The sequence below is a fragment of the Mytilus californianus genome, unplaced genomic scaffold, assembly GCF_021869535.1.
Source record: "Mytilus californianus isolate M0D057914Y unplaced genomic scaffold, xbMytCali1.0.p SCAF_18, whole genome shotgun sequence".
NCBI classification, from domain to species: Eukaryota; Metazoa; Mollusca; class Bivalvia; order Mytilida; family Mytilidae; genus Mytilus; species Mytilus californianus.
This window is the reverse complement of record NW_026262666.1, coordinates 830,683-849,753: the sequence shown is the minus strand read 5'-3', so window position 1 is coordinate 849,753 and position 19,071 is coordinate 830,683. Positions and strand designations below refer to the sequence as shown.

Below are 19,071 nucleotides of genomic sequence, written 5' to 3'. Positions count from 1 at the left end.
ATAATACCATGTTTTATGTCATGTGTAAAAAGACTGTTATACTGTGTACAATATTCAACCTTACTACATTATTTTATACCTGACAACAACCTGTTTTTTTCACGATTCAATAATACCAACAAACTCAAATTGATAAACATTTTAAACGATATATATAATAAGGGAATTCAATGTTTTTGCTGTACAAAAACCCTGTGCGATTATGGAAGACTATCGTATGAAATCTCGGAGCCAATTGGGAGAAACATTAGATTAATCGAAGAAATAATGCATACATTTCTTGAAGGTGCAAGTAATTTTGGTGGGAATAATATTCGACTGCTGAATAATTTACTGCATCATTCCAGGACACGTCTGTCAAGAGAAATATTTACTTTACAATTGTCCAAAGCATCCCAATGTGTTTCCAAGAATTCACAAAGACATCATGGAGAAAATAACAAATACCAGTATTTCAAGTATAAATATGATCTTAGCAATCTGCTAATAGGTTTAAGTACAGATGCAGTATCTGGATGGCTGTTGTTGGCCTCTTTCTTCTATGTTCACAAAAAATATTCAACGTCCCTCAGAATAATAGACCATGCATTGTCGAAATGCACTGATGAAAAGATTTATTTTCAGCCACGTAATTGCCCCTTTAGTCAGAAGCAGGAAAGCGTGCTAAATTTGATGAAACGAGAAACACTTTACACAGTTTTAAAATCACTAACTGTTCAAAATATTTTATTTAATGGGCTATCTTTTGTAATTCCACCAGAACTACAACTAGATGTGACATGGAATGGTTACGGTGCAGTATCGTATGCTCCTGTTTCGTTTGCACATTTCCTTAAGTTCTTGTGTCACTACAATCTACATGACGAATCATTGTGTTTACATTCTGTAAAGCAGTTAATATCGTCCGTTAGAACATGTAAATGGGGAGTAAGGCTCTTTTCTACTATACATTCAAAGATTTTTGCTGGCATAGCTTGTCAAATGCTTGGTGACTTAGACAATGCGAGATTTTTCTTCGTTGAAGCTTCTATTAGTGACTTTAACGTAAGCACTGCAAGATGCAGACTTTCGCATTTTTAGACTGATTTATATATACTTTGTAAATAAAAACAAGAAATCTTTAACAAACAAACACTAAGACAACCCACCATTTTTTCTTTAATTGTCCTGTACCAAGTCAGGAATATAGAAGTTGTTAGAAAATAGTCCCGGCGTTTCTATCAAGGATTTGTATTACGTATGTTGGCGTTTGTTTTTGTAGAAGTTCTAGGTTCCTATGTTTCTATAGATCCGTTGTTTTCCTCTTTTAGCTTATGTGTTTCTCTAGGTTTTGGTTTGTGTTCATTTATAGATTTATGACTTTTGAATACTGATATACTTCTGTTGCCTTTATTTTTGAATTAGAAATTAGATTAATATAATAATTCCCACCACATTTATTGATGGTACAAAGATTTCTAGATTTACCTTCGTCAGTCTCAAGATTCCCGGGCTTCACTTTAATGGTATCAATAAATATCCTTTCAGTAAAAATGGTGCTTGATATTTTGCACTGAGAATGACTCTTTAGAAGTACTGTAAATTCATTTTTGTTCGTGGCTACACATTCTTGTAAATCGAGGAGTAATTTATACTTCGTTGCACATTTAAATTCGTGAGTCACGTACATCTACTAGAATTTGGTATTCCACAAATAAGCAGTTCAAAAAGTATACATCTCCAGAGCCTGCATTTCTTATCATGATTTCCTTGATAGTGTTACTGATTACAATAAATCTATTCAAGCAAGGGTTTCAAGTATCGAAAATGTTACTGACGCCATAACGTGTTAGTTAACCTTTATGTTTCATTAGTGTCATAATCACAATACTGTCCTCTTTTCTTCTAATGACACATCAACAAATTAGACTTATCACAGAGCCTGCGCTTACCTTGCAACACTATAGTATTTTGGAAGAGGTAAAACCATTTCGGTAGCAAACCATTAACATGCCATGAGAGTATGATGAGCCTAGCTCTTTGGATAAGGCATTACATATAAGCTCACAAATATGATGTCCAATTATTTGTAAATGTAATTAAAATTCCAAACAGGTAAATAACACTATTCGAGGTTACAAATATTTTCCTTCAGTTGATTAAAAAAGTAATTAATTCCTGATAATGTAGGAAATGGGTTGCCGTTTTAGTTAGTAATTGCAGAGACATATATACATGTATATATGTCTCTGATAATTGAAGTTTCAGAGAGAGGCTTTATATTTACTGAAACAGTAAATATCATAATAGTTTTTACTCTTCGTTGTGTCAACATAAATATCAATTATATGGTAATTTTTATAATTTAACTGTTATCCACGGCATAGATTACCATAGCCGTATTTGGCGCAACTTTTTGGATTTTGGGTCCTCAATGCTCTTCAACTTTATACATGTTCCGCTTTCTAACTATTTTTATCTAAGGGTCCCTTGTGAGTCTGATGTAGACGAAACGCGCGTATGCGTCTGGGTAATCAAGACTAGCAAATTATAAGCCTGGTACTTTTGATAACTAATTACCAAATGGATAACAAAAGAGGGGCGAAAGATACCAGAGGGACAGTCAAACTCACAGATCGAAAATAAACTGACAACACCATGGCTAAAAAATAAAAAGATGAACAGAAAAATAATAGTACACAAAACACAACATAGAAAAACTAAAGACTAAGCAACACGAACCGCACCAAAAATTGGGGGTCACTGATCTCAGATGTTTTGTAAGGGTAAGCAGATCCTGCTCCACATGTGGCACCTGTTGTATTTGATTGTAATGATAACTGAACATCATTTCAAAAACAATTAAAAACCAATTGTTCAAAGAACAATTGAAGGTCTTTCCACATCAATTTTCTAAATAATTGATAGGAAGCTACTTCTGGTTTACTCAAAGTTATTAATAGAGTCAAAGTATAGATTTCTTCATACTGATTCAATAAATAAATGGTTTCTATATACTTTTGCCTGAAATAAGGGAGATAATTCTGGTTTAGAAAATGTCACTTCCGGTCTCATATGATAGCTTTATTCACACTGATTCCAAAAATATATAGTTTGTATATACCTATGCCTGTAATAAGGGAGATAATATGCTACTTCCGGTATATAAAATGTCACTTCTGGTCTCAAATGATAGGTTAACCTATGATCATTCAAAAAATATATGGTTTCTAGGTACTTTTCCATGAAATAAGTGCAAAAAATACTACTTCCGGTTCACTCAAGGTCACTTCCGGTTTACTTTTTTCAAGGTCATATGTCAACCAACAGTTTGCAAAAGACCCTATGGCTTTATCATGTACCAAGTTGGAGTAATAATCAATTAACCTTAAATTGAATCATTTCAGGGACAATAACTCCTATAAGATATCATTGGATTGTTTCAGACCAAATGTATCATATCTTAATCACAATTAAGCAAACATTTTGCACTAGTTCTTTAATTTGTAATTTTAAAAGTGACAGATGAGATCAAATAACAAGGAAAAGTCAAAATTTAGAATATGACCTTGACCTTTGACCTTGGCCTCAATTTCATTTAAATGAACCAAGGAATTTAAATCAATATACCTTAGGTCTCTTTCACTTACCATTCATGCTATACATTCATATATCCCTTATGTCAAATACAGAAGGGGAAATAACTCTCATGTGGAGTTTACGTATCGCTTCGGTCAAAATTGGACAAAACATCCTGAGGATATAACGAGCAATTTGGTAAAATAAATTTTTCCCTTTCTTTTATGGTTACGGAGGAGATGCACGAACAAGGAAAACAGTGTTCGGGAAGATAACTCCTACAAAGAAAAGTATTCAGTTAAGCAGGGTCAATTTCAAAGGCGCATAAACTGTTCGATATCATATACGAAACATCTAAGCGACATCTTACGAACAAAAATTTATCACTAGAACAAAATTTGGTGGAAGAAAAAGTTTAAGTTTAACTCTGGATGTCTCTTGTGGGTTTTTACAACAAAATATATGATAACATTGTCTCTCCTTAGCTACATTTGTGGCAATCAAGATAAAAACACTCATTAAATTAAAAGATTGGTTCATAGTGACAAGAAAGGAAATACAATTCATGTTGTTTAGTATATACACATATAAACATTTGTTCCTCTTTACTGTGACAAACTTCACTATAGTCAGAAATTAATATCAAGTATTGTTGTAAGATAAGAGACATGCTCATCAAGACAAATTTCTTCAGTTCTATCATTTTTCTTTTTCACACTCTTTTCTGTAGGTTGTCACATCTTTTAACATTGTTTCTAATCTTTCCTGAAATAGAAAATTGACAATTATTTCCTCATTTAAAAACATCTTACATTGTGAGCTGCAGAACAAAGTGTATAATGATTGCTTTGCATTTAAATAAGAACGTAAAACCTGCTTTAATTAAAAGTCGTCAATACAATAGATTTCGGCCACCACTGGAAAGTAATATCTATGTCTTGCATAGTGCTACTTTTGTCGCTGGCAAGACGATATTAAGTAATATCTTTCAAATGAAGTAAATGCCAAGCCAAACAATTTACTGAGACATTTCATAAACATACATGTAAATATACATAATAAACTACATGCTAATTTGCAAATTTCAAAATTACTAAATATAAAATGCTATTAAAAATCAAATAAAACACTCTTTTAGAAATTCTTTATAAAAAGTGATCAGTTGACTTCTTAAATAGAAATAAATATACATCTATTAAAATGTACACATGTTTTACGTATTTGTTTCTGGTCTTGAGCAGCTTTTTGTATGCTGAGTTGCACGCTTTGAATAGTGCACTGTCAATGTAACAGTTAACTTCAGAACTTATATATCATTTTTATGTCAGTCTTTGTTAAAATGTCCTCATTTTTATCTCGAATGCCTTTTGTTACTAAGTCAAAAGGGATCAAAAACAGAACTATAAAAAAAGTATGGCTGGCCATACTATTTTTCTTCTGATGCATTAAATCTATAAACTGTTATTTTCATTTTATAGAACTGACATGATTTATTCCACATTGGTCTTATACTGTCCCTTTATAAACTAAGAAATTATTCAGAAAGTTAGGTTCCAACTCCATAAGGCAAATTTGACCCTTGATAGACTTGGCTATCAACAATCAATCTTATTATTTTTACCTTTCAATAGACTTAAATGAATTCAAATACATTCAAGGCTTTTTACATTGAATAGACTGGTACCTAAGTTAGTCAATTTTGTAAGTTTAAGAAGTCAATATTTGCAAAATGTTGATTATTGTTAAATACTTTTTTCCTTACAGTAACTGACTGGGTAAATTCACATTTTGTTTAAAAAAAATAAGGAGAGACAATGAATAAAAACATACAAATTCATACCCCTATAAGTGAAAAACAAAATAAGTATAATCGACGCCAAAGATTAGCCTGATTATAGTTAAACAAAAATTCTAAGACAACAGTTGTGAGCAAAAACTACATTAATTTTGCTAGGATGATTTCCAACTGACTTGAACTAAATATTTCTCATGATGACCATGGTGAGCAGAAGAAATCTACATGATAGTATAAAAAAATTGACCAAATAATGGTCCCCCAATAAAGAGGGGGGTGGTGGGGGAGGGGGAGAGCAAGTACTAACCTGAATTTTGGTTTTATGATCAATAACTTCTTCTACTACTTTTCTCAAAAAGTCCAAGTACTGGCTCTCTTCCTTCTTGATCTCCCTTCTCTTTTGAGCTGCCCTGTAATTATACAGTATATATTCAAAAGCAATTTTTCAATTAACAGTCAAGACACAGGGCGGATCAAGCCATTTTCAAAAGGGGGGTGGGGGGGGTGGTTCCCAACCTAGGATAAAGGGGGGGAGGGGTTGTTTCCAACCATATATCCCCATTCAAATGCATTGATCGTCAAAAAAAAGGGGGTTCCAACCCCCCAACCCCTTGGATCCGCCACGGAGACATACAATTAATTAGGAATGTCTCTTTTTTCACTCTTATTAACTTTTCTAAAATAAGACTTATTTTCACTATTTAAATGATAACATTAATGATGGATGGCTGTTTAAAATCCACTGGCAAATTGAATGCATATTAAGGACAGAAGATGGTGATGTGATATGAATATGACCAGTGGCGGATCCAGAGGGGGGCGTAGAGGGCGTACGCCCCCCCTTTGCTTGAACTTTTTTTTTTTTTGTAAAATGATTAATCAGACTAGACTTCGTGAACTTTGCCATTACCCGGCCGTGTATTTAATTTTTATGCGACTATTCTTTACTTATAAAGATATTTTTCGCTCGTATTAACTGTAATATATTATTGATTATGTCAAAGTCATGTGATTCGCTACGGTGGAGTTGATCAGTACGTCGAAAAAAACGTCACTCAGTCATTTTGAAATTCAAATTACAGTAACACATTGCTTACAGCAGATGATGACAAGCATGACTCTTTCAAAGCGACACAGGATTGAACAAGAACCACGTATTGACTTCTATTTCACAATTCCACTCAACAGAAAGTAATACTCTATTACATTCTCATGAAAAAAAAAATTCCACAGCAATATTATTTACCTTCGAAAATATGTTTAACCCCAGACGCCCCAGCCAATTAATAACATTGCTGAATAGTGATCCCCAGTCAGTAAGCTCTAGATAGATTTAAAGTCTAAGGTACGGACCATTTGATTTTATAGGGCAGTCTGAGATATTTTAGTGAAACATTTTTGACCCTGATTTTTGCCTTAAACAAAAATTCTGGCCGTATATGTATTGAAAACAATTCTCGTGTCCCCTTTTTTGCTATCAGAAAAAAAAATCCAACAGAATTATTCAGCATTAAATGAACATGGTGATTAAAAAAACAGGCGTAAATTTTTTTGGGGGTTTGCATGTAAATCCCATATCTGACCGAAATGTCTGTTTCGCCGAACTGATATACTGAATACTTTTTTCAAGGCCCAACTGCAACCTGCCTGCTGGGTGTGGCCTTTATGTCTCCATTTGTCGACCGTCATACACAACTTCGTTGTCATTTGATTTTCAGGCTCATTCGTAGCCTTTGGTTGATTTGGGACCCCTCACTTCCCTTGTTGGGTGAAACATTTCAACCAAACATTTGGATAAAAAATGCTTGTTTGTCTTTGTTCGTGTCGGTCGTATTATAAACTTCGTTGAATAGCCGTATATCATCATACATGTTTACAAAAAGAAATCTGTGAGGTTATGCTAACTAACCATACAACAAACGAGAATTTTCCATGTCCATTTTTTACTGACAATTCCCACATCAAATATATTAGTACATAGCTTTGGATCCATTCAATCATTTTATAATAGACAATTAGGGGCTAGCTGAAGGACGCCTCCTGGTGCTGGAGTTTCTCGCTGCATTGAAGACCTATTGGTGGCCTTTGGCTGTTGTCTGCTCTATATTCGGGTTGTTGTCTCTTTGACACACTCCCCATTTCCATTCTCAATTTTAATTAATGGGGAGAATGCGGCATCAAAAGTGTCCAACCCTAGCTTACACTTTAACTATAAAATATACATGCCCCACGTCAGGAACCGTTAAAAATGTGCATTTTAGTTATTTTATGTTTTTTAGCCCCAAAAAGGTCTGAATACTACGCCCCCCCTTTCCAAAATCCTGGATCCGCCCCTAATGACCCCTACTTTGTATTAGACTGACTGACACTAAATGTGCAAGTCCACAAGGTAATAGTCCTCCTAAAGACATGTTATCCTACCCAGACACATTATATTGACCTCTAGGCCACCCAGTCTTTGCTCTTACTACTAAATCTGTGAGCTAAGCATAGGGAAGCAGCAAATATTAATTTTCAAGTCTTTGGTTTGAGCTGGCTGCATAACGAAACCACAAACTTCCTCACTCAAGGCTAGAACACTACCATGAGACCACCGAGGCTAGAACACTACCATGAGACCACCGAGGCTAGAACACTACCATGAGACCACCGAGGCTAGAACTCTACCATGAGACCAACGAGGCTAGAACACTACCACTAGACCACCAAAGCTAGAACACTACCATGAGACCACTCAAGGCAGTGATCACATAAAAGACAATGACAAAAGTTCAGTTTCTCTCTTCTTCTTCCATTTCACTTTTTTTCATATTCTGCCCTCTAGCTATAGTAAATTTTACTCCAATCAAGGAAACTTATATCAACAAAAACAAACATATCTTTAGGAATAAGTTTACAAAAAAATCTTACGATCAATTTTTTACCCAATTTAGTTTACTTATGACCAATTATCATTGTAAGATTTTTTGTGAAACTCATTCCAGATATATATCATTAAACTGTTATGTATATAGTTGCTGATGGACATTTCAAACAGGTGTAAATACTAATCTTTTACATTCTACCCTATAAGTATATATTTTTTAACAAGGTCTTTAATAATGGCACGAGGAAACACCAGTAGACTTTACAGCCTCAAAGGCCATTATAACTAACCAAGGATATATAACAGGGCCATTCTGAAATTTAAGCTTTGTGGCATATTGCAGGAAATTAGCATATATGTATTTCTTAGTAAGTTTCCAATAGATACAAACCATTGTTCTTTTTGTACTAAATCTTTTTTAGCATCAGGTACAGATGTTTTCCATTGGGTTTGCATTTCCATTATTTCTCGCTGCATTACTTCTTCCTCTTGTATTTTTATCTGTATTTCTTGTTGGTAATTCTAAAATCAAAAACTGTTGTTAAGGTCTATTCAGCATATTTTTACCCGGCAGGTTGCACTTTTTTATACCTCAACAACCATAATTTTTTTTATTTCATTTGTAACAGAATTGTATTTGCTTCCACTCCTTTTTCCTGCAGAAAAAATATATCATGTTGTCAAATCCTTTTATACATTTTTTTTCTGAAATAGCCCCACAGTTGTTAGCTTCCTAAAGTTTTGAGCTTTTCCATGAAATTTGTAACCGTCTGGCGCTTAAATAGACTATACTTAAATAATTTTTGCAAAGTAACCACTGTTTGATTTGATTTTTTTGGTGTTTTTACGCCACTTTTAAGCACCGCTTTTGGGCTATTTCGTGGCGGCCAGTTTTTATTGGTGGAGGAAGCCGGAGTGCCCAGAGAAAACCACTGACCTTCGATAGAAAAACTGACAATCCTAGTCAACTAAGATTGGAGCTGAGTGCACCCGCATGATCGGGGTTCGAACTCACAACCTCAGTGTTGACTGGCTTGTGATTACAGTAGTAACTACTTTGACCACTCGGCCACCAAGGCCCCAAGCAACCACTGTACCTTAGAATCATAAGTATTCATGGCGGTATCAATTTCATCAATTTAGTGGGTAGGGGGAATCCTAAATTTGATGTTTTAGTATGTTTAATAGTTTGATGTTTAACTTGATAGGAGCATATGATAAAACCACAAAGTTAGATACCATTGAAATAGGAATATTTGATAGATGTACCAACAAAAATAATAAAACTAGTCAGTCTGCGGTAGACTTGTACATGTAACTCATTTTGGAGATAGAGTTACCTCCCTTAGTCCTTCAGAAAGTCACATTTTCTTTTCTTTTTGATTTTCACTGGACTACAAAGCGCAAAAAGAGTGCAACAACAGTAAACATGTAAAAAATAAATTTGCCTCAATGTTGCCTAGAAATTGGTACACCTCAAACATACTTTTAATGAAAATAAATTAGTGTTTCTCCAGTATCTGATTCCCTTGTTATTTTACCTGTTCTTTAATATCACTTTTTATCTGTTTTTGTTATATTAATTTTTAATACATGATAATTCATAATGTTAATTTCGATGGTTTTTTGTCGAGCCTGCAACTTTTGTCGCAAAAGCGAGACATAGCGATTCTACATTCTGTTGGCTGCGGCGTTTTTCACAAATATTCACTCTGTGGTTAAAGTTTTTGAAATTTTAATAACTTTCTTAAACTGTCCTAGATTTCTAACAATCTTGGATAGAAGCTTGTTTATGATCATAAGATAGTATCCAGAAGTAAATTTTGTGAAAAAAAAATCCTGTTTATCCGTATTTTACTTATAAATGGACTTAGTTTTTCTGCCAGTTAACATTACATTCACTCTGTGGTTAAAGTTTTAAAAATTTTAATAACTTTCTTAAACTATCCTGGATTTGTACCAAACTTGGACAGAAGCTTGTTTATGATCAAAAGCTAGGATCTAGAGGGAAATTTTGTAAAAATTTATTTTCTATTTTTCTGTATATTACTTATAAATGGACTTAGTTTTTCTTCCAGTTAAAATTACATACAGTCTGCAGTTAGTTTTTAAAACATTTATTAGATTCATAAACCATCCTTGGTTTTTCCAAAACTTGGACAGAAGCTTCTTACAATCATAAGATAGTATCTAGGGGAAAATTTTTAATGATTTTTTCCCCATTTTTGTTGAGTCTACGACTTTAGAAAACATAGACAACAGCAAAAGTAGGCGAGACACTTACAAATTTTTTAAATGTTTAATAATTTTAAATATTTTATAATGTTAATTTTGATCTTTTTTTTTTTAAATGTTGCATTTTACATATTTTTAAATGTTAATTTTAACCTATGTTTACCTCTGCTACTTTATGCTTAATTCTTCCTATTATTCAATGTAAATTTTTACCTTTTTTTTTTAAATATTAATTTTTACCTTTTTTTAATATTAATTTCTTTTACTTTTTCTTTTAACATGTTTAAGCTAAAGGACAAGGTTCACTTTTGGCACAAAATGGCCTAAAATATCAACTTTATCATAAAACACCAAAAAGGTCACAATTTGGTTCGTAAATGGGTCTATTTCAAAAGCCTTAATGCTAAATAAATCAGTTCTTTTCATAAAAGTAAATAATATTTTCCAAAGTTAGCACATGTTGGACATTTTGTCAAAATATGATGATTTTGTGCAATTTTAAGACCTAAAAGCTTTAGGAAAACATTGGCCGCCACCTACGATCCAAAATGTTTTGTAACCAAAAGATTCCAATTTTGATATAGAATTCATCTACATAAAAACTTTTTGGATTGTTGATGGAGGCCAAGGTTAATTATGCCAAAAACAATTAAAATTATGGAAATAATTTGCCAAAATTGACCTTAAAATACAAATAATGTTTATTTAAGGGGTCATAACTTAATAAATTTTAAAGGAAGGTGCCAAAAAATATATTTTTGTCTTAATAGTATTATCATAAGGATTTCTATGTGAAATTTGTAATTTTTTGACCCGATTTAAAAAAACATCAAAAATTTAGGGCCAATTTTAAACATTCGTGAACCTTCTCCTTTTACATATTTTTCAATGAAAATTTTTACCTGTTTTTTAATGTTAATTTCCTCGTCTATCAGTTTGATTTTTTTCTCCACAGAATCCGCTTCATCTTGACACTCTGCTACATATTCTGTTAACTGGAAAATAAGCAGTAAAAATCAAGGCATGGGTAAAAAGTATCATAAAAGTAGTGTTAGTGTTGTTAGTCACAGCCCTTTAATGAATTTTTAACAGACACATTAATATAATAAACAAATGTTGACCCATTTTTTTGTAAAATTGATGTCAGGCAAAATTACTTGCAGAAGGTTAATTGGTTTATGGAAGGAACTTAGAAATCCCTTCATACTCTCTTGTCATACAAGTGAGAGGTTTAACTAGCTATAAAACCAGGTTTAAGGTGGATTAGGTGGGTGGGGGAGTCTTAATTAGAATCCATAGAATTTTTAAATAATTTGTCAAAATGTAGTTTTATCATGTTTTTTCAAAAATATAAAAATATAAAAAGGTACAGGAAGACACCCAAGCCACCTTAATCCACCATTTTCTACATAAGGAAATGCCTGTACCAAGTCAGGAACATGACAGTTGTTTTCCATTTGTTTTGATGGGCTTGAGCTTTTGATTTTGACAAATGATAAAGAACAAACTGTTTTGAATTTTCCTTGTAGTTGGTATTTTTGTTATTTTACTTTTTAATGAACAGCCCTAATCAAATTATTTTTTCTCATCCTAGGTGATAGTGGGGATAAGATACAGTCAAACCTAGTTTAAGAGACCTATCAAGAGAGAAGGCAAAAGTGGTCTTTTCATACAGGTGGTCTTTGAATAGAAGAAAGCCTTTGTGTGCATTATAACTGTTAAACTTGCTAGTGTAAGTAAACAATACTGTATTGGTCTAGCTTTGAGGACATGTTTGAATAAGCAATTGTTGAACTTTAAAATAACAAGCATTCTGTGAGTATTGCATGGCAATACATAGTCCCCTACCAGTTAAAAATTTATTGTATTGAAACAAAATTCTAACTTGATCTATAACTTGTCATGGTGTAAACTATATAACAAATATCAAGTCAATATCTTCAAGCATGACGAAAAAAGTGTGGAAAACCTGGGACTATTATACTAACGGGACTGGAAACCGTTACACCAATCAGTGTAATAATACTCAACATCACGGTCGTTAGAACGAGACCATAAAACTGTTGATAAGGGATACGCGAGTTGGTTTGTTGTAAAATCATATTTATAGGTTATAGGTTGGATTGGCCTATTTTTATTGTCACTTTTTAAAGTGAAAAGTGGAATATAAATCTCCTTCTCATTACAAACGGAAACCACATGCAGGGCTCAAATAAATTATACTGTTCCTATAAAATTGCTTACTCTTATTTATAGGTGCAATATTTGTATTAAAATCAGGGTGTTTTTTGCTTAGTAATGGTCTTCAGGTGGCATAAGCATATGACTTCGTGAAAATATGCACAATAGGTTCCACAATCAGAACTATAAAAGTAGGCCCTTTCACAGCTATTGCTGCCATATTGAAATTCAGGTGTAAACACGAAATTTAGAAAAGTTCAAAACAATGTGACTATATTTTTATGAGACTTGGGTAACTTTTGCTATAGGGATTAATTATGAACTGAAATTGCCAACATTGTTTTTATTATTGCACACTTATTGTTTTTATTAGGATTAATTATGATCTGTTAACCTTCGACACATTGTTTTCTTAGCGGTCAAGTAAAGCGCCGGCATTTCTACTATATTTGTTTTATTTTCAACACTAATATAATGACTACTTATAAATAATTTTTCGTAAACAATAAGAAAAGTATTTATCTTTCAAAACTACTTTGACGAATAAGTTGAAATAAAGAAGAACTTGTCCCAGTTTCAATCGGCATTAGTTTATCCCCGTGTGAAAACATTATTTCAAGTAAATGTATTTAATTTGTTAAAATAGTTTTATTATTCATATATTTTTATTTTTTGCATTTAATTGTTTTTTTTTTTTAATTTCAAATTCACCAATTTTAACGGTATTCTATATATGCTGACTTGTTTGCCGAAATCTATTGTTTACATGTACAAAAGGCTTATTAACCATGTGGCACGATAAGCTGTCAATCAAAACAAAAAATAAATAATCCGCTATCGGGACATTGAAATCTCAACAGATCGATCAGTTTCCAGTCCCATTAGTATAATAGGCTCAGGGAAAACTGATTATTTTAGTGAATTTTCTAAGTCAAAGAACCATAATAGATATAGGAAGATGTGGAATGAGTGCCAATGAGACAACTCTCCATCCAAGTCACAATTTATAAAAGTAAACCATTATAGGTCAAGGTACGGTCTTCAACACGGAGCCTTGGCTCACACCGAACAACAAGCTATAAAGGGCCCCAAAAAATTACTAATGTAAAACCATTTAAACGGGAAAACCAACGGACTAATCTATATATAAAAAAAAAAAAAAAAACAAGAAACGAGAAACACTTATGAACCACATCAACAAACGACAACTACTGAACATCAAATTCCTGACTTAGGACAGGTGCAAACAATTGCAGCGGGTTTAAACGTTTTAATGGTACCAAACCTTCACCCTTATCTGAAACAATAGTGTAACATCACAACATAGAAAGACACACTATAAAATACCAATTGGAATGGCTTAACTCAATCAAAAGACGTAGTGACCAAATGAACAAACACTGAACGAGTAAATTTGATCTATGATACAATGTAAATACAAACAGTGATTTTGCTAGCGCTCGTCACTTTCGTAATTTACGAAACTGTTTTCAAAATGACGAAAGTATTTCAAATCAATTTCGTCACTTAAATTTGGAAAGTGTAAAAATATTTTCGCATGAAAATACTATAATTCTACCTGTCTACATGTTTCTGACAAGTGTATGACCCTTAGCTAATTAACATTTACAACAGGTGTGATTACACCTAATCCGCTTATCGCCATCGGATGGGTCACTAATCCGGTTAATTATTTTCCCCAGTAAAATTAGTCAGGCAGCATTTTAATTTCAATATTTCTCAAGGCCAACGACCACAATTTGCAGTTTGTTTTGTCGTAGTTTCGTCATTTGAACAAAATTGTTTTCCCCCGGACAGTTCGCTTTTTAATTTCAATATTTCTAAAACGATCATAATTTGCAGTTTGTTTGTCGTAGTTTCGTCAAATGATCGTGTTTTCGTCATCTTTCATATAAAACGTTCAATTTCGATTAAAAAGATAGAACTTTATTCAAAACGTTCAGAAATAATTTCACGTTAAAAACTTCCATCGTCATCAACGAGTCAAACAGGTACTTCCTTTACGATATACTGCGCATGCGTGAAAGTATTCCTATGAATTTATAGACACTAAAACGTAAAATACGAAATAAATTTAGTGCCAAAATAAATGAGAGAGACAAATATAGTTCTTAATAAGCAAATTGAAATAAAAAAAATTATGATTTCCTACCTTTTTTTAAACATTAACCAATACGTAGATGAATCCGGATTCATTCTGAATTTATTATCCACTTGTCACTTCCTGTTTACATTTCATTTGAAAATTGAACGTAAACGTGATCAATTCTTGATTAATTTACAATTTACAGTTATTGGAATCGTTCCATGTGAATTTGTACAAATCCATTGTTCCAACTTTATAGAAATTAATTCAAAATATCAATTTAAACGTTTTATAAGGATAATGATTATACAGCGTAATAGTCTTACAAAGTTGAACAAGTTCATTTATACTGTGATTCCTGAACCCAACTTTTGTTGATCAGGAACGTACCCTGAAACTAATTGAAGTAAAATTTTGAACTATTTTCAGATCTTATATCCTAATCTTCATATTTAAGTGACACATGAGTCAAATCATGCAATTACTGCCTAGTAAATTGATGCCTTAGTCCTTCAAAGTCTGACAAAGATGTATAGCTAGTAATATACATACATCCTTGGTCCCTTGCTGTTACCCAAAACAATGTTGATTTTCATCTCGCGCAAAAGTGACTAAAGCACTCAAAATTCTAGCCTAAACCCTGATACAAAGTTATTAAAATAAGGGATGAATAATTATAGTAAAAGTATTATACCGCTGTGAAATGCTAAACAATTTTAGAAAAACATCAGCTTTGAAAAAAATTACGCCATTTGTAATATCAAAATTAAACACAGGTAAATGAAAATAATTTTGTAGATAAGTATACTTCTTCTTCTGTCTGTATAACCTTACGTTTAGGAACACTAAGAAATTTCTTGTATAACAATTAAACTATTCTAAAACTTGGTAAATGTGGGGTGAATATCAACAATTAAACTACAAAATTTGTGCTCGATAAAACTTCGTGTTCTTCGTGTACAGGTGCCGAATGTGTTATGTATATACAGTATAAAAGGAGAAAGGAAATAATTTTGATGTTCATAGTACCAAGAAGTGAAAATTTATAGTAATTCCAAACACTTATCAAAGCTGGTATATAGACCAGATATAAGTTAACATTAAATAACAAAAAATCATTACAAATAGTATCAACTGGTCAAATTTAACATTTTGAATAATGCAATAAATCACGAACTTTTCTTTATACAAACAAAAAGTCTTACACATAAATTTCAAATCTCTCTCAAAATTTGTATATTAAGGCAAAAAACTAGACCGATGGTGTACTGCTTTTGTACAATCCAAGATGGTGGTATACAGTGAATCTACCTTAAGTGAGGTGACCTTGGAATTGAGATCCAAAATGCATAGATATCACTACAGCAGGATAAGAAGATGGTGACCTGACCAGACAGATTTTTGATCAATAGAGGTGACCTTTATAAAAATTTTGACTGTACAACTTTAAACAAAGACTTCGAATGAAATGACCTTAATGTACTAACCTGCTCTAGTGAATCAAGATTGGTGATTTTTTCTGATGTTTTCTTTATGATGGTATCCTGACACTGTTTACTACACTTGACAACAGCAGGCTGAAATAAAGTCAGGTTTCCTAAATCTTATCAAAAAATATTATTCATTTTCAACTTATATCACAGAATGAGACTGATCACCGAATTTGTACTTACCATCAGACACACGAAAAGTAGCACTAGTGAAGCAGGATCTGCTTACCGCCCGGAGCACACGAGATCCCCCCAATGTTTGGTTCAAATTGCTCAGTCTTTAGTTGTCTATGTAGTGTTCTGTAGACATGTTTGTCTTTTCATTTTTTGCTATACTTGTCAGTTTATTAGTTTTTTAAGTCCCCTTGGTATGTGCTATCTCATTCTTTTTGGATATATCTTTACATTGTCATGTTTGTGTTTTAAACATAGGTTGAATAGCAATAAAGTGGCCTTGACAAAAGCTGTTTGTCAGTTTTTGGGTTTCTTTAAATGTATTTTTTTTGTTTGTTTCAAAGACTGTAGACAACAATTGCTGTCTGCAAAAAGATTGGTCATAGCAACATTCAAATCCATGATATACACGTGCTGTAAAATCTAGAATTACGGCGACAACACAATCTGTAAATTTTTGAATATATACTTCAAGTTTTAATCTACTTCACAAAAATATTACATTCTATTTAAACTTCTATATTATTTTAGAATTTAATGACATGGATGGATTTAGGTTGTATGGGTACATTACAAGGCCATGGTCTGGAATAAAAACATAATTAAAATCTTCCAGATGATGTGATAATCACTTAAATTTTCCAATCAAATCTTACCTTGATTACATCTCTAAGCCGTTCTAAAGCACTGGCATCCAAGAAACCAATCTGAAAGTCAACGTCTGATGACTTTAACAGCTGGGCTAGTTTATTATATTGTAGTAAGCTCTGTTCAAACTGAAATTAGACACACATAAAATTTAAAGTACAACTTCACACTAGATTCAGACCAATGGATTTGATTGATCTGTTGTTGGTGTTGAACGTCACTCTAAGCACTCTTGGTTATATTGTGGTGGTCAGATTTTATCGGTGGAGAAAGCGGGGGTGCCAGGACAAATTGTATTTTAACACTCTTTTTCAGTTTTCCCTCAGGCAAAGTTGACCTTAGATGGATTTGGCTATTTTTTTAGGGCCTTTTTGGTAATATAGCTCTTCAAACTGTTTCGGTTCTTGTACATCCTTGGCTTTCTAATATTCGGCTTTGAGCGTTCCTGATGAAGGTAAATCCAGAAAAGCGCTTCAGACTCATGAAATTTATAATGTGTTGTTTTTATTTTTTATAATTCTCTTTGTGAAGTCAAAATTGTATGTGAATGTCTGTGATATTTGAAATGACAAACAGACAGATTTGAATGTGTCTTGCTCTATTACAAGATGTACATCATTACACATGCCTTCCATCAAAGGAAATAAAAAGCTTTCAGTAAATGTCAAAATTTACAGGAACATCTGTGGCATCTAGTAATGGCTGACAAACAATGATAATGTGTATTGCTTTATTGCAAGATGAACATGATTGCATATGTCTCATCAAACTGTATAAAAGGCTTTCAGTAAAATTTTGATGTCACAATCTTGAATAAAAGACTTTCAGTAAATTTTTGAGTCACAATCTTGAATAAAAGACTTTCAGTAAATTTTTGATGTCACAATCTTGAATAAAGACTTTCAGTAAATTTTTGATGTCACAATCTTGAATAAAAGGCTTTCAGTAAATTTTTGATGTCACAATCTGGAATCAAAGATTTTCAGTAAATATTTGAGTCACAATCTTGAATAAAAGACTTTCAGTAAATTTTTGATGTCATAATCTTGAATAAAAGGATTTCAGTAAACTTTTGATGTCACAATCTAAAGTGAATGTCAGTATATCATCTGAGGTATATCTGAGGTATATCTGAGATGAGAAATTTGTATGCAAAAGTGGTAGCAGACTACGATCCTTTTGTTGAACTCAGGGTGAGTAAGAATACGTTTAAATCATTACGATGAAAAATTGTGATTCTTAAAAAACAGTTTCGTAAATGTTATTTTCACATTGGAAAATTAAAGGTATTTGTATTACACATTTTCACAGTTAATATATTTTCCTAAAACTCATTTTCACCAAATTAGTATTCTTGGATATCTTCTGATATATAACAATTCTTACTTTAAACCTTTTTTTCTTTGCCATTTCATTGCACTAAAGAAAGACAACTGGTAAAATTGTACTTAACATTGTGTGCCTACAGACAATTCTTGCAAAACCATGAAAAGTGAAGTAAATACATGAAGATTTTGCTCACAGAAAAGACAGCTCTTGAAAAATCACACCCTATAGGTGTAATACCACCAAATCATAGTACGTCACATCCGGTTGCATACGAAAATAGGTCGAAAAAAAATATTCCCTTGAATTTGACAGTTGTAGGTAATTGATCCTACATTTCATTGCAGTAAAACATTTCTGAGTCATAAACATATATCTTGGGTATTTCAAAGCACCATTATTTCTTTATTTGGGGTTTCTATAGAATATTTTGGAAACTTGAGGTTACATGGTTACTAAAGCTTGTACACAGGTTAAAAAAGGGGGAAAATTTGATTGGTTAACTTCCAGTGATGGTTATTTTCTTATATGCAATGAAATGTTATGTGAAATTTTTTCTATAGTACTGGACAGGATAAAACTTTACTCATGCCAAGTATTTCTTTATTTGAAACAAAGATAAATTCTGCACAATTTTTTGAAAAGTGCAAATTTAACAAAGACTAATAGGGGAAAATCAATGGTGGTATTA

At 32.5% G+C, this 19,071-nt stretch overlaps 1 protein-coding gene across 1 annotated transcript in view; it reads right to left on the bottom strand.

Moving 5' to 3' along the window:
• Positions 1-4,076: 4,076 nt before the first annotated feature.
• LOC127726525 (kinetochore protein NDC80 homolog) overlaps positions 4,077-19,071 on the bottom strand; it is a 98,768-nt gene continuing 83,773 nt past the window's right edge. The window contains exons 12-17 of the mRNA XM_052233903.1: positions 17,063-17,182; positions 16,230-16,319; positions 11,357-11,449; positions 8,611-8,741; positions 5,661-5,763; positions 4,077-4,323 (exon numbers count right to left, since the gene is read on the bottom strand). Of these exons, the coding sequence (XP_052089863.1) occupies positions 4,258-4,323; positions 5,661-5,763; positions 8,611-8,741; positions 11,357-11,449; positions 16,230-16,319; positions 17,063-17,182 (603 nt within the window). The 3' untranslated portion in view covers positions 4,077-4,257. The remainder of the gene's footprint in view (positions 4,324-5,660; positions 5,764-8,610; positions 8,742-11,356; positions 11,450-16,229; positions 16,320-17,062; positions 17,183-19,071) is intronic.